This window comes from Sturnira hondurensis, unplaced genomic scaffold (assembly GCF_014824575.4).
Source record: "Sturnira hondurensis isolate 20B ecotype Veracruz unplaced genomic scaffold, ASM1482457v3 Scaffold0008992, whole genome shotgun sequence".
NCBI lineage: Eukaryota > Metazoa > Chordata > Mammalia > Chiroptera > Phyllostomidae > Sturnira > Sturnira hondurensis.
In genome coordinates, this window is record NW_028081623.1 from 6,043,502 (window position 1) to 6,059,974 (window position 16,473).

The 16,473-nt window shown below is 38.3% G+C and overlaps 1 protein-coding gene across 10 annotated transcripts in view; it reads left to right on the forward strand.

Moving 5' to 3' along the window:
• Positions 1-16,473, forward strand: part of AMPH (amphiphysin) — a 274,501-nt gene that overhangs the window by 227,340 nt on the left and 30,688 nt on the right. For 3 of the 10 annotated variants that reach the window (XM_037056533.1, XM_037056538.1, XM_037056540.1), the window contains 5 exons: positions 1,829-1,948; positions 6,954-6,977; positions 9,516-9,539; positions 9,806-10,477; positions 12,118-12,150. In XM_037056533.1, the coding sequence (XP_036912428.1) occupies positions 1,829-1,948; positions 6,954-6,977; positions 9,516-9,539; positions 9,806-10,477; positions 12,118-12,150 (873 nt within the window). Of the gene's footprint in view, positions 1-1,828; positions 1,949-6,953; positions 6,978-9,515; positions 9,540-9,805; positions 11,353-12,117; positions 12,151-16,473 lie in introns of those variants that run through there. The other 7 variants (XM_037056536.1, XM_037056537.1, XM_037056539.1 and 4 more) reach the window with 7 other exon arrangements.

Consider the following 16,473-nt stretch of genomic DNA (forward strand, 5'->3'; position numbering starts at 1 on the left):
CTTCCATTCTAAATGAAAGCTTTGCTGGATAGAGCAATCTTGGATGTAGGTCTTTGGATTTCATGACTTGGAATACTTCTTTCCAACCCCTTCTTGCCTATAAGGTCTCTTTTGAGAAATCAGCTGACAGTCTGATGGGAACTCCTTTGTAGGTGACTGTCCCCTTATCTCTTACTGCTTCTAGAATTCTCTCCTTCATTTTAATGCTGGTTAATGTAATTATGATGTGCCTTAGTGTGTTCCTTCTTGGGTCCAACTTCTTTGGGACTCTCTGAGCTTCCTGGACTTCCTGGAAGTCTATTTTCTTTGCCAGACTGGGGAAGTTCTCCTTTATTATTTGTTCAAATGAGTTTTCCAATTGTTGCTCTTCCTCTTCCCCTTCTGGTACCCCTATAATTTGGATGTTGGAATGTTTAAAGATGTCTTGGAGGTTCCTAAGCCTCTCCTCATTTTTTTGAATTCTTGTTACTTCATATTTTTCTGTTTGGTTGTTTCTTTCTTCTTTCTGGTCCACTCCCTTGATTTGAGTCCCAGTTTCCTTTCTATCACTATTGGTTTCCTGTGCATTTCCCTTCATTTCAATTAGTTTAGCCTTCATATGTTCCTCTAATTTGTGGCTAAAATCAACCAATTCTGTGAGCATCCTGATCACCAGTATTTTGAACTGTGTATCTGAAAGGCTGGCTATTTCTTGGTCACTTAGAATTATAGGCTCTGGGGCTTTGAGCTGTTCTGCTGGAGTCATAATGTTTTGGTCTGTTCCCACCTGTAGTGTATGAGGGACGGAGCCTAGGTGTTCACCAGGGTGGAGCAACCCAAGTCGATGGGTTGTGATGCTATATATAGGGGCAGGGTCAGAGAGGTAGCTTGGCATTTGTTCTGCTCTCTCTTGGATTTTGGTCCCCCCTACCACTTCCCACAAGCAAATTGGGCCCTTCTAATGCTGGTTCCCAGGTGTGTGGGCTTGTATACATTCTAGGACCCTGTGGGTCTCCCCAGTGAATTCTCCTGTGAGGCTGGGAGCCTCTTCTGGCACCTCGACCCCCCAAAGTTTTTCCAATCAGTGCTTTTAGGCTTTCTTTCTTATCACTGGGGCCCTGGGTTGTGAGGTCTGTCTCACTACCCATTTTTAAACCTGCCTGGTTTATCTGCACGCTAATGTGTGTTCACGGTCAGCTAGCTTCCTTGCGAACCTTACTGGATTTTCGTCCTGTGCTTGCCCAAGTCCACCAACCACCGCCTTTTTTTGCCGGGACGATTCTCCACAGGCCACAAACTCTGCTCCTGTTACTGGTCTGGATGAATGGTTCGTTGTTGTCGAACTTTGGTACAGTTCAATTTTCTCTGTTTTAGTTGTGTTTTTGTTTCTAAATCTTTGTTGTCCTTAAATTGGGTTGTGGGAGGAAGTTCAGTATTTCCACGTATGCCTCCATCTTGGCTGGAAGTCCATTCCATCTGGTCATCTGAAATACTTGATGGAGATTTCTGAACTAGCAGAAAAAAAGAGATTCCTTAGATCTTGATGGCATTAGGATACATCTCTGACATTCTCTTTGCTGGCTCACTTGCAGTTGGACAAAAGATAGTAACTGCAAGCCAGACTTTGTTCCTGGGTGTCTTAGGTTATGTTTATCCAGAACCGGTTATTTCCTCTCTCGTCCTATTTCGCTGGTGGCTCTGGGAGTATGTGGATGAACTACCAAAATGGTAAACTACCAAACCTTGCTTTTGGAATATCGACTGATATTAGAGGATTATATGGATTATATGATGAAGTCTTACTAGATTCAAGCTGTACATGTGTTTTTATTTTGTTTTATTTTAACAGAATGAAGTTCCTGAGGTGAAGAAAGAGGAGGAAACTTTGTTGGATCTGGACTTTGACCCTTTCAAGCCTGAGGTAGCCTCTTCAGGTTCTGCTGGAGTGACACAGTCACCCATGTCTCAGGTATCAAGTCATCATTATGATGTTTGGAGATGATGTTTCAAAATTTTAATAAGCTCGTTAAGGTACAAATGCATTTCAGGGGCCCTTCTCACTTTGTAATGAATATCCACTTTTCTTTTCAGTTGACACATATTTCCTAATGGGAAGGAAGTGTAAAAAGATAACCTTATCAATATCGATTATTTTAGAGTTCCCCCTACCACTAGCTATCTCTGTCTATAGAGCTGGAATAGCCATGTGTTCCCATTTGCCCAGGAATCATCTAAAGTAATTGTTAAGAGTACCTCCTTTTTGCACTCTATAGTATCCAGGTTTGGATGATACATTTAATGTTTCCCTAAATAAAGCCTTCTTTTTTTTCTTTTGGAGTTTAATCTTCTTACTGTTTTCTCTACTCTCCTTCTTCATACTTTGTAAATTAAGGCATATTTTAAATAACCATGAGATTATCAACCAAGAGATTTGCTAATCAGTCTCAAAGGTTTAATCTTCATGTGGTTTTTATCCACATTGCAGACACTTCCTTATGGGATCTTGGTTATGTCCTGGTGCAGAGTTGGCCTTGCTTATCCAAGCCCATCCTTGCTCATACTTCCTCACTCTCAAGATTTTTCCCATTTCAATAGTTACCGTGCTAGCATTTCCATCAGAGGGAACTGTGGTGGATGCTATTCTGATCTGTGCATGATTCCTGTGGAATATAGTTACTTTATAATTGTCTGTATTCATAAAAGTAGTTAATTCAAAATTTGGCTAAACAGAAATTCTTTATATCACTATTTTAGATATGGTCTGAGCCTTACATTTTATTTTGAACAAATCCAAAGATGCCAGTATATACTTCAAATTAATTAGTGACAATTTATTGTAAAACTGAAGATTGAGGTGCAGCTCAATTTTCTGGTCTTGAAGCTTTTTTGAAATCTTAAAGTAAACAAACTACTGGGGAGCAGACTGCTCAATAAGAACCTCAATAAATAAAACTTCTCTTTATTTCCATGTTTTATTCTAGATAATTGGGTTTTGAAGGGCCTTTCTGTTGTAATATGGGAACAATAGATATCTGAAATGTCAATAAAGTCAGAAATTAAATAGATAAGGCACTAGCCTTAAAGGTATTTTGCAAAACATAGGTAACTAAATGTTTCAGAAATTTCTTCTGCCTGCCTTTTAGGAAATTCACTATATTTATGAGAATATTAAACGTTCTAAGAAGTCCTATAATTAAAAGAAAACCCACTTTAGATTCATTAACTTAGAATTTCTCAAATATGTTTGCTCACTTTCTCAACATTCATTGGATGTACATATCATTCAGAATATGTGCTCCTCAGAGTTCTCATTGTGTAACCAGCAGACATTATGGACTTCCTCAGCCTGACTCTCCATTCTTCATTACTTTAGTGTGGGAAGGAAAAGTCCAGCAGTGGATACTGTGATTATCAGTGGGTGAGATTCCACAGTATTTCTGTATGCAAGTTTGAATCAAGAGAGAAACCTTTTTTTAATCAACTCATGAGTATATTAATCCATATATAATGGAAGTTTGTGTGGCAATAGGACCAAAATTTTTTCAGAATTTTTTTTTGAAAAAGGGACCTTGGTTAAGTCTTGGTTCTGAAGAAAATGCTTCATTGCAGTTAGGAAAATTTGCAGGTACCACTGAATTCTTTTTCGGGCCAAGTAATAAACTTCTCTAGCTTCTCAGTGCCCATAAGTGAGTCACTGCACTGCAGAGTTGGCCTGTGATCCAGTTCTAATTATATCTCTTCCCTTTTGCCAAGATGTTTTAGCCTGAGATAACAAAAAGAACAGAGCCATTGGGTTCTACAAGCCTTCTTTCCCCTTCAGTCAAAGTGGTCTCCTTTACCCATCACCCGATCCCATGTTGTAGGCTGATGTTCCTGCTGCCAGCAGAACGCCTCACACTGTGATCTCTGATGTGTGCACAGGAAATTCATGATCCTGAGACCTGATAAAGATGATGACTCAATTGCTGCCTTCCTTGGGAGAAAATTACTGCTGCGTCTGCATTATGCAGGCATACGTATCAGCTTTTAGGAGCTGTGATTCTTAAGGAGCTATGAGGCAAGAAAATGTAAATCATCTGGATGATCAGAAAATGTATATTAAAAGCAAAAAAAGTCCATGTTCCAATACCTGCGGTTTTCTACAAGTGGATGCTAATCCAGAGACTGACCATGCTTCACAGAGATGTAGGGTGTATGGAGAGGTACAGTTCAAATAGGCCCAGAGCAAGTGGGTAGGTTCAATCAGAACCATAGGGCCCAGGTTCTGTAGAACAAAATACAGACGAGACATCTGTACTCCCATATGGAAATTGTCAGATTCTTTTTAAAATTTTTTTTATTTTATTGATTATGCCATTACAGTTGTCCTATTTCTCCCCCTTCATTCCCCTCCACCCTGTACACCCCTCCCCCACTATTCCCCCCTTTAGTTTATGACCACGTCTCAAGTTCTTTAGATTCTGTATTTCCCTTACTATTCTTGCCTTCCCCTCTACCTATTTTCTACCTACCATCTATGCTACTTATTCTTTGTACCTTCTCCCCCCTTCTCTTCCTTCCACTCCCCTGTTGCTAACCCTCCATGTGATCTTCATTTCTATGGTTCCACTCCTGATCTAGCTGTCCTCTTGGTTTGCTTTTGTTTTAGTTGTTAATAACTGTGAGTTTGCTGTCCTTTCACTGTTCATATTTTTTATCTTCTCTTTCTTAGATAAGTTCCTTTAACATTTCATATAATAAGGGCTTAGTGATGATGAACTCCTTGAATTTGATCTTATCTGAGAAGCACTTTATCTGTCCTTCCATTCTAAATGAAAGCTTTGCTGGATAGAGCACTCTTGGATGTAGGTCTTTGGATTTCATGACTTGGAATACTTCTTTTCAACCCCTTCTTGCCTGTAAGGTCTCTTTTGAGAAATCAGCTGGCAGTCTGATGGGAACTCCTTTGTAGGTGACTGTCCCCTTATCTCTTACTGCTTCTAGGATTCTCTCCTTCATTTTAATCTTGGCTAATGTAATTATGATGTGCCTTAGTGTGTTCCTTCTTGGATCCAACTTCTTTGGGACTCTGAGCTTCCTGGACTTCCTGGAAGTCTATTTTCTTTGCCAGACTGGGGAAGTTCTCCTTTATTATTTGTTCAAATATGATTTCCACTCATGGCTGTTCCTTTTCCCGTTCTGGTACCCCTATAATTTGGATGTTGGAACATTTAAAGATATCCTGGAGGTTCCTAAGCCTGTCCTAACTTTTTTTGAATTCTTGTTACTTCATATTTTTCTGTTTGGTTGTTTCTTTCTTCTTTCTGGTCCACTCCCTTGATTTGAGTCCCAGTTTCCTTTCCATCACTATTGGTTTCCTGTGCATGTCCCATCTTTTCAATTAGTTTAGCCTTCATATGTTCCTCTAATTTGTGACTAAAATCAACCAGTTCTGTGAGCATCCTTATCACCAATATTTTGAACTGTGTATCTGAGAGATTCACTATTTCTTGGTTGCTTAGAGTTATCAGCTCTGGGGCTTTGAGTTCTTGAGCCATATTTTGGACTGTTCGTGCCTGTTACGTATGAGGAGCGGAGCCCTAGGTGTTCACTAGGGCAGGGCAACTCAGTAGCTGGGTTGTGACTCTGAATGTGGGGGTGTGGTCAAAGAGGAGCAATGGCGGTCCCTTCTGCCACTTCCCACCACCGCTGGGGCCTTCGAGGTCTGTCTCACTGCTTGCTCCTTTGCTGGTTTATCTGCATGCTAATGTGTGACCACGGTCAGCCTGCCACCTTGCTCCGTCACTGGGTCTGCCCATGGCTACCCCACACCTGGGATCCATCCACACCTGGGATCCATCCACGGCTGCCTGGGCACCTGGCTTGGGGGATCTGTCCTGCCAGGGTGGACCCTGATCCACTGCTGGCTCCACCCCTCTTACAGGTCTGGTTGAACGGTTCGTCGTTGTTAGACTTCTGTAGAGTTCAATTTTCTATGTTTTGGCTGAGTTTTTGTTTATTAAACCTCTGTTGTCTTTAAAATTGGTTGTGGGAGAAGGCACAGTGTTTCCACCTATGCCTCCATCTTGGCAGAAGTCCCAATTGTCATATTCTTAAGATGGGAATGTCAGATGCCCTTACTTACTGCTTATATTTTAGTGATTCAAAACAAGTTTGAAAAGACATGGCAAGAAACAGAATATTGCTTAGCAGTAATTCTCAATCAGAGAGGACATAAGAAAAAGAGATTTCTCTCACTTTCCCTTTACACAGGGAAAGTCATTTTTGATCTATCTGGATTTATTGCCTTGGGCCAATAAGTTTTATATTAAAAATCCAGTAGTAAGTGTATAATTTATTCATATGCTTTAGAGGGTCCTACTAAACTTTATGATTATTTATTAATTGAGTATGTTATGTAATTCAACCTATTTAAGAACTATTTGTCCAGGAGTCATTTGCCATCAAACTGGTCATAATGCCTCCTCTTCAGTTGGGTGTGGGGAAGGGAGATAATGGCATTAGCCATGATCAGAATCTGCATATTTCCTCAAAGATGTAATAAACTCATGTCTAGTCACCTTGTTTATGTCATTTAATTGTGTGCGTGTGTTAATGTAAACCATTCATTATGTCATGTATAGTTTTCTACTTGTATCCCGAAGGCACATTGCTTAGACCTGTGCCTTGGTAGCACTTGTCACATTTAGCTTTTGCAATTTACATAAAATAAAGCTGTATAAAATGAAAAATTGGATTCTGTTACACTAGCTCATTTCAAGTTCTTAAAAGCCATATGTTACTAATGGCTTCCAATATCAGACAGCACAGATAGGGAACATTTTTTATCACCAAAGAAAGTTCTATTGAACAGCGCTGTACTAAATATTTCAAAGTGCTTATTATTTTATTTCAGGAACATTTTTCATCTCAGTAATTTGTACATGCTTGGGATTTGTATACTTACAGTATTTTTGTTTTCTGTTTGCTTTCAGACATTGCCCTGGGACCTATGGACGGTAAGAATACTAAGAGCTCTGTATTTCAATGTATCAGAATCCTTAGAATTTTAGAACCCTTGTTATATTTTATTTCATTTGTGATGGAAGGAAGATCCAAATATTTTTAATAACAGTGTACCCCCAGAGTAACCATCAACTCCCTGATAGTCCCAGCATTACCAGCACTTAGAAATGACGAGGAGGAAAAGAGCATCTGTGCTAGACTCCAGGATGAGCAAGAATTGGATGTGCCCCTTATGCTTTTTGCTGTTACTATTAGTGGCTGGAAGAAATGTTGTAGGGAAGGATGTGCACATTTGTCATTGCTTATAGAATATAAGAAAAGTGTAAATGAGGAAATGTAAGGGATAGGCTACCCTGCACAGGGAAGTTTTTCACTTTTATTTTCAATGAAGCTTAATCAATAAGAATTTGAACTTTAGAGATAGACAGCCCTGATTTGAGTCCAAACTCTACTTCTTATAACCATATGACTTAGAGCAATTTCTAAAAGTCTTTCAGCCTCACTTTCTGTCATTTGCAAAATAAGGGTAGTGATATCTACCACAGATGGTACTGTGAGGTTTAAGTGAGAGAATATTTGTATTTGTAGAGTATTTAGCTCAATGTCTAGTATGTGTCAGTAGAAGGTAGGAGTGCAAGGATGAGAGCCCCCAGAATGCAGAGCTGGGAAAAAGACACAAACAGAGCTTTGTGGTGGCAGGATCAGGGTGTGAAATGAGAATACTGCATTGTATGGAACCCCACCTCCCTTGGGGTGGAGCTTTTGTCTCCCCGGTCTTAGAACTCCCTGGTCCTGTGGTCTTAAGAACTCCACTGGAGCTTTATGCTATTTTTTTTTTTTTTAGTGACACAGCAACAGGATAATCTAGCTGTTCATAAGCCTGTGGTCTTCTGAAGTGGCATTACTACTTTCTTCCCATAAAACAAGAATGTAATTTTCCCCTCCCCTGCCACAGGAGCAGGGTCATGCTCTGCTACATCGAATCCTTGAAATATTTTGGAAGGCTCTCAAGAGAAGAGCTAAAAATGTTGATTGAAAACATCTTTTATGGTGATCTGGTTTGGCTTCTATATTCTCAAAAAGGGATGCCTAGATAAGTTAGTGTTCAGGACATTGGAATTCTGGCCTCAACTTTGTGTTAATTTTCTTGGAGGGTAAGAGGACAATGTTAATTTTTTGTTATTCCAATATTTCATATCTTTAGTTGGAGCTATACCACACATTTCTTTCCCTGGTGAGGGTAAAGGTATCATAATAAACATTGACTATTTTAGAGGGCACACCTGCTAGGAATGGGAACAGTGACAATATTGTGAAATAATAGCTCCCTGGACACAATTACTTAATTTTTGATCCTCTCAGCTCCCCAGTGCTGTTTCATTGTGTCCTGATAAAGCTTCTAGGATTGCTTTGAACTTGAGAAATATCCTCCGGGCAGTTAGAATGGTTAGTATTAGATCATCCTTCACTCAAAAACCATCTCAGAGGCAGACCAAGTGCAGTGTGTGTTTGGGGACAGTTTTACTCTGATATTGTGTCAGAGTAGATGGTACTGGGTAATTTTGGGACTGCTAGTGCTTGATGCTGCTCTCGTGCTCTCATGCTTGCTTATTTATTTAAAACTTTGCATTTTAAAGCCTGCTAAAGTGACAGTGATGTAATGGCCATAAAACACTCGTTACTAGAAAATAACAGAACCTTTGTGTTTGTATAGGCTTAAGAGTATTGGGACAGAACAAATTCCTATAACAAAATAAATTATTTAATCTCAAACCAGTGAAAATAACAGCCCATAGCAGAATATTGACTTTGGACACCATGAGATTTTAATATGCAAGCAATTTTTTTCTCTTGCTTTGATTATTTTCAAACAGCCCTCTTTATTTTAGCATTAAATGCTAAATGTTAATCAAGGCAGACCACATTCTGGGCCATAAAACCCATTTTTATATGTTTAAAGAATAGAAACCATAGCTTTTAGATCACAATGGAATTAAACTAGAAATAGATTAACAGAAAGATACCTGGAAAATACCAAAGTACTTGGAGATTAAGCAACATACTCCCCACATAGGCCAAAGAAGAAATATGAGAAATTTTAAAATATTTTGAACTACATGAGAATAAAAATACAACATAAAAATTTGTAAGATGCAGCAAAAGCAATATTTAGAGATTAAATTATAACATTGACTATGTATATTAGAAAGAAGGAAATNTGGGGGGCGGGCAGGGTTGGGAATATAAGACAGAAACCTGTACTTGAACAAGAATTAAATAAAAATTATATTAAAAAAAAAAGAAATTTTAAAATATTTTGAACTACATGAGAATAAAAATACAACATAAAAATTTGTAAGATGCAGCAAAAGCAATATTTAGAGATTAAATTATAACATTGACTATGTATATTAGAAAGAAGGAAATGTAATATCATTAAACTTTTACCTTCGGAAACTAGAAACAGAAGAGCAATTAAATCCAAAGCTTGCTTATGATTTATTATTATTATTATTTTTTTACTCATACAGACAAGCACTGATTTGGTACAGCCGGTAGGTAAATATCCAGAAAATTCTGGATTTTTTGTATATAATATGCATTTTACACATGGTATATTATCTATAATGAGCTTTTTTTTTTTCATGGCATTGCTACTCACAGATATAACCTTAAGCCATTTATTTGGTTTAACTATTCTCTAGTTTTGTATAACTGGTGCTACCCTACTTCAGAGCTTTATGTTTCTCATCAACTCTTACCACAATCTCTTTCAACTTATGTTTTTTTTTTTCCCTTTGTTGTTCTGCATACTCTAAAGACTGACTCTTCAAAAAGTCTTTCCCTGTGTAACCTGATCATGGAGGAAACTCCAGACAGTGGGTTGGCTGAAGAAATTCAAAGATCACAAATTGATCTAGGTGCATTTATTTGGGGCCCTGATGCTAGTACAGACAGCGTCAGCCAGGAAACTACCCATGGTGGGTACCAGGAAGCCTATGCACGTATCTCTGAAGCAGAACAAGACATGGGATTATCCACCAGGAAGTTTTCCTCTCTTGACTGGCACACTATAGCTGGACAGGGTGAGAGTGTCCTGGGGCCAGGACCTCCTTGTGGAAATGAACAACTGTCCCCAAAGGCCATGCCTGAGGCTGAATTTGCTATTGCAGCTTGTATGGAGATTGGGCAGCCTTATGATTCATCTGACTCAGAGATGCTAGCCCTAGAAACTGGTGGCCTAGTCAAAGAAAGTCCAGAAGATGTTAAAAAGACAAAAGAAGAGGAAGAGAAACAGAAGACAGAAGATTCTATGTGGGCGGTGGTGGAGACATGTGAAAAGGTAGACACTGGAACTATTGATCTGAAGACTCTAGAAGGTACAGAGGAAGTTGAAGAGAAAGTGTGTGAAATTACAGGAAACAAGGTGGAAGACAATAGGGAAGCAAGACGAGGTGTCCTTAAAGTCAGTGAAGAGGAAACTAAGAAAGATGTAAGAGAGGTATAAGGAAATTATGAAGACCAATGAAAAGTATTCTGAATCTGTCTCTCCCAGCTGACTCTGTACTTAATATTGAAGATGTCAGTCCTTAGGGATGGGATTTAGGTATAAAAGATATAAAAAAATTAATAGACCTTCCTAATCATGATATGATATATCATTCAGCAAAGGGAAGTACAGGTGCTAATATTTATTGTGAGGCTGTGTTACAAGCACCTGTAGGTCGCAGAGATGATAGCCAGGCTGGTTTTATTTTTTTTCTAGGAAACATGAATTGACAGCTTAGTCTAGGACAGATCTTAATCATGCTCTAGATACTAATGCAAACAGAAGGGACTGGTGTTTGTATAAGGTGGACTATTCATTAATAGAGGGGTCTGAAAGTGCAGTGACTGTGGATTGTAGTCATACCATTAACTTGCCAAGAATCGCAAAAACATACTCTCTGGGAAGAGATCCAGATCAGATCTTGCAGTCAAGTGTAGATTCAGGAATGAATAATACTGTCATATTGAAATTCTCTGGTATACCAGATGGCTAAGCAAGTGTATTTGCCTTTTGTCTTAATTATATTAACTATTTACCTATTAGTGATATGGAAGAATTCAGTAATTACTGAGAACACTTAGATATAGTTCAGAGGAAGAGAGGGCTGGAGGTGGATTTAGTGGGAGGTGTTTGTGAGGAATAAGCCATTGATAACTAGGAACAAAAAACAAAGAGACAGACCATTGGTTCTTAAAACCTCCCAGAATTCTGCTAGTCCCCAAGACAGTGGCACCAACAACTCAGATTTATCTGAAGATGAAATTGCTAACCAGATATGTGGATTGTTGTACCAAGAAATAGAGGCTGATAAAGAAGAGGTACTTACCCCAGTGTGTAGTATAGACCAGACAGACTGGTAGTAAGTAGGTTCTGCTTATCCTAATGTTTCCCACCTACATCATTATCCCTTACTGTCTTCTCTGAGTCCTGCTTTATCTACTTGATATATTGTTTCATCTACCTCTTGAAGTCTGTGCAAACCAAGCACAAATAGGTTGACAAAGATAAAAACACAGAATGATTATTTTGTTATTAATGAGTCTGTTTTACTATCAATTTACTGTTTTTTTTCCTATTTTTATTTTTCTATTCAAGTATTAAAAATATGGAGAGCATACTAATTTACCTTTTTTAAGTGTTTATCCCAATAAGAACTCATGAAATGTTTTTACCTCGGCCTACTAAAAATGTAGAGGCTAATAATAGGTGTCATTTAAAAAATCCAACAAAATGCCATGTTAGAGAAATACTAGAAATGCCTCTAGAGTCTATCAATGACCTGAAAACAAGAGCTATTCATCCCCTTGTGGCTTTTCTCCAGAATCCTCTCATAATTGAGAAAGTGGGTTTCGGTTACCTCTGAACCACACATTTGCAGAAATTGTGAAAACAGTCTTTCTTTTTCTTTTGTCAGCCTATTTTAAATAATACAATATGGCCCTTTGCATTTCCTAAGCACTTTCACCTTTTGTATTATTTTAAAATTTGTGGTGGTCTTTACTTTCCAACTTGTCCAATGGGCATTCACTGATCCTACAAAATTGATGAAAAAATAATGTAATCTGATTTCCATTTCTATTTAGGCTCCTGATGGTTCATCTAATGAATTCACACAGGTAAGAAATTGACTTGCTGGCAAAATCAATCTGTTGAGAAAGATGTAAATTTTTAAAATAAGAACCTCTGTCACTAGTATGTCAAGATTAAATATGTTGGCACAAAACTTATTGCTTGTAAGTTCAGTAGTGGAAACAGTAGTGTATCAACATTGCAGGGTTGCAGTGACTGTTAAATGAGGTATGTCCAGCAGCCTAGCACATACTGAGTCCTCCATGACTGTAGTTAGCTATTGTTAATATTATTAGCTATACCATGGGCTTCTGCCACCTACTGATTCCCCTACTAGACAACTAGGAGTTGTACTGAGCTGAGAGATCCACTAGATTCAGCTGTTTGAAAAGAGGAGATAAGATTGTTTTCAGCTAATGAAATTGGTCTTTAGAAAATGTGTTATGTTTTAGGGAACCATTGGAAGATCAGAAATCTTAGGTCAGCTCTGGCCAAGAAGACAATATTTTCCTTGCAGATCTGAGGAAGAGGAGCCATCAGATGGACTGTCCCATTCACAGTGTATGTCCCAACAGATGGACAGCTGTAACCCACATAAAAGGCAGACTACATGGCTATCAAGCTAGTTCTGAAAACCTCTTGAAGGGAGACTTCAAACAGAAGCTTGTCTGTGATGAGTGCTTTGTCTCAGAATATTAGACGTGAAAAATGTCAGATTTTAACATTTAGAATTTCTTTTTTTTAAGATTTTATTTATTTATCTTTAGAGGGTAAGGGAAGGAAGGACAGAAACATCAATGTATGGTTGCCTCTCGTGAATCCCCTTCCAGGAACTGGCCTGCAACCCAGGCATGTGTCCTGACTGGGAATCGAACCACGATCGTGTGGTTCACAGGCCCACGCTCAATCCACTGAGCTACACCAGCCAGGGCCCATTTAGAATTTCTTGACTCAAAAGTTTGGTTATTTCCCCCATGTTATCTATAAAAAGATGAAACCCACTCATTCACCCATGAATAAATACAGATACAAACACAAAGAAAGATGATAGTGCACATCTTCCATCTGCATAAACTCTTAAAAGTTTGAGTCATAAGAATTGTTTTTCATGTCTAATTTTTAAGATTTATATTTTATCACTTATAAATGTACATAATTTAAAGAACACAAAGTTTTATAAGGGCTTTTTTATGTAAAAATTTCAGACTGTTCTATCTCTCCTCCATTTTCTGTTGCTTAGAGGCACTTCCATTTCTTTTAACGGATTCTCTGGTTTCACCCCCATGTGTGTGCATGACTTTGTTATGAGGTTGCATTTTTATTTCTAAAGGATTAGCTGTTGACTCACATCTCTGGAAGGTGAGGACTTAAAGCACCTTCAGCCTCCTACCTGACAGTTTCCCTGTCTCTTCTGCTTGCCTTCCTCTGCTATAGTTCTGCCATAGCCACTTGTTATTGTAACAATTACAGAAATGATATTTGTGCTTGAGTCAGGAAGCTTACATTTCCTTTTATACCAACTTTTTTATTTTCTTTGAGGAAATAATTGTAGGGTGCTATTTTTTGTTGGTCGGTTTGCTTAGTTTACTTAGTAGCTCAAATCCATGAACTGCAGTTAAGTAAATCTCCTCTCATTTATGTTGAAAAACATTAAATATTCAATCAGTGTCACCTTCTGAAGAACTTGACCCTTTTTCTAGACTGCTCTGGTCTAAAGTGGGGACTCAGTGGACACAGCACAGTTGGTACCGCTGGCCCTCCCATTAGGTGTGTTCTGGGCATCGCCCTCACCTCTCTCCTATGTCAGTGTGCTGTTTTCTGGGCATAAGTCTTCCTTGTTTTTGGTTTAGTTCCACAAAATTAACATACTTCTTTACCCCCAAATTAATGTACATCCTCCAGTAGCTTCCTGAGAAAAGTGTGCATGAGAGGTATATGTTTGTGATAGTATACATTTGAAAATGCCCTTGTAAACATTATGAACTGTTACTTCAGATGCTTTGTTAGAAGTTGTAAGTCATTTCCCTTAGAATTTTGAAGCCATCATTCCACTCAATTCTACCTCCTCGTGTTTCTACTGAGAAACTGTCAGTTTGATTCTGGATATTTATGAGAAGCTTGGTTTTTCTTTCCTCTCTCTACTGCTTGTATATCCCTAACACTGTTTTTCTCTCTTTCTCTTTGGGCGTTTGTAAAATTTTCTTCTTCCCAGTGCTTTTGAAGTTTGGTTTGAGTCTATTTTCATACATTGTCTTAGGCCCTTTAATCTAAAAATGTACGCCTTTTAGTTTGGGGGAATTATTTTTTGTTTCACTTATGATTTCTCTTTTGTTTCTTTGCTATCTCATCCTATACCACTTCTCTTTATCATGTGTTGCCTTCCTGAGCTAGTCTTCTAATGATTTTTAATTTGCTATTTTCTTTTCTGTGTCATCTTTCTCTACCTTCAACTCTTCTACAGATTTTTCATAGACATGTATTTAATTTTCAAGAGCTCTTTCTTTTTAACAAATATTCATTTTTATTTTTTTAAAGATTTTTAACTCATTTTTAGACAGAGGGGAAGAGAAGGACAAAGAGAAGGAAATATCAGTGTGTGGTTGCTTCTCGAGTACTATGGAGTATGGACTAGGGACCTGGCCTGCAACCCAGGCATGTGCCCTGACTGGGAATTGAACTGACTACCCTTTGGTTTGCAGCCTGTGCTCAATTCACTGACCTACACCAGTCAGGGCTGAATATTTGTTTTTAATAGCATTCTCTTCCTATATAATGGATATAGCATCTTCCATGGTATCTCTGAGGGTATTAATAATAATAATTTTAAAGGTGTTTTCACCCTGCAAAGTCTTTGTGTTTTGTTTGTTTTTAGTATTTGGTTTCTCCTTTTAATAAAGAGACTTTTCTTGAATGTCTGGCAATCTTGGCTGCCCACTTATACTTAAGAATGGGATACTAAAAAAGCTGACAGGAGACTTATACAGGTAGGTATAGTTCATGAACTATAGATATTTTTCTAGGGTTTTCTGCCTCATTTTTTTCCCATTGAGAAGCCCCTTATGTCAGATGTTTAGACTTTTTTTCCTTGAAATTTCTCTGGGAAGACTCTCTTGTTCTCCTGTGTGAGGTGCACAAGCCTGGCTGCCAGTATAATGGAAGATGAACGGGAACAAGCTGGGGAGGTGGGCCCCATGTTGTCAGTATTCATTACATGACTGCTCATGTAGTCTTTCCACTTACCTAATACTTCTGTGTGTCCTCCCCCACCCCCTTGTCCAGAGATCCTCTGTTTCAGCCTCTATGGAAATGATCTCAATCCTTGTGCTGGAGATTGTTTTTCAGATACGTGAAAGTATTTCACAGTCTAATTACTTTTTAATAAACTTTCAACTATCTTCCCTGTCTTTAGCACCACTACAAATCCCTTTCATGGGGTTCTCATGTTTCTAATTATTTTTTAAAATATTTATTTATTTATTAATCTTTAGAGGGGAAGGGAAGGAGAGAAGGAGAGAAATATCAATGTATGGTTGCCTCTCGTGAGTCCCCTACTGGGGCCTGGCCCGCAACCCAGACATGTGAGTCCCCTGCTAGGAACTGGCTTGCAACCCAGGCATGTGTCCTAACTGGGAATCGAACCCCGATCATGTGGTTCTCGGGCCCGCACTCAACCCACTGAGCTACACCAGCCAGGCCTCATGTTTCTAATTATTGATCCACTACGAATTCTGAGTAACAGATTGGATTATTTTGGGGCATTTCTTACATTGCCTTAGGTTACCAATCCTTTAGGATGCACCAAGTTTCTTATTGCTCATTTTTCTGATTTTCAATTTAAAAATTTTATTGATCTTAGCTTTCTTCCCATTCTTTTTACACTTATGTGTTTATGCCTTTAAATTTTTTGCTCTGTGAAATTCCCTTTATTGTTGTTTAGTTTGAATTCTGGAGGCAATAAAGGTAATTGCCTATATTTAACCCATCGTCTTTAACTAAATGCCACTTCCTCATCTTTTCTGTTGGAGAACCTTTGATGTTAAATTTTTGTAGGTATTTTCTTTCTTGAACTGGTCAGATTCTCAAGTGAAGACTCAGCTGATTTTCTCGCTGGGGGGTGTAAGCCTTGCTGCCCTTGTAATAAGAGATGAATATTCCCTTAGAGATCACTATGTTCTTAGTATCCTCCATCTTGATTATTTAAATCAATGAATATATTATATAAAAATGTTAAGTTATGTATCGTAGTTAACTTGTACAAATTACACTTAGGTAAGATAGTAAGATTGAGTTTCCAACATTTACTTGGTACATTTACACAATGGAATTCTATGCAGCAGAAAGAAAGAAGGAGCTCCTACCCTTTGCAACAG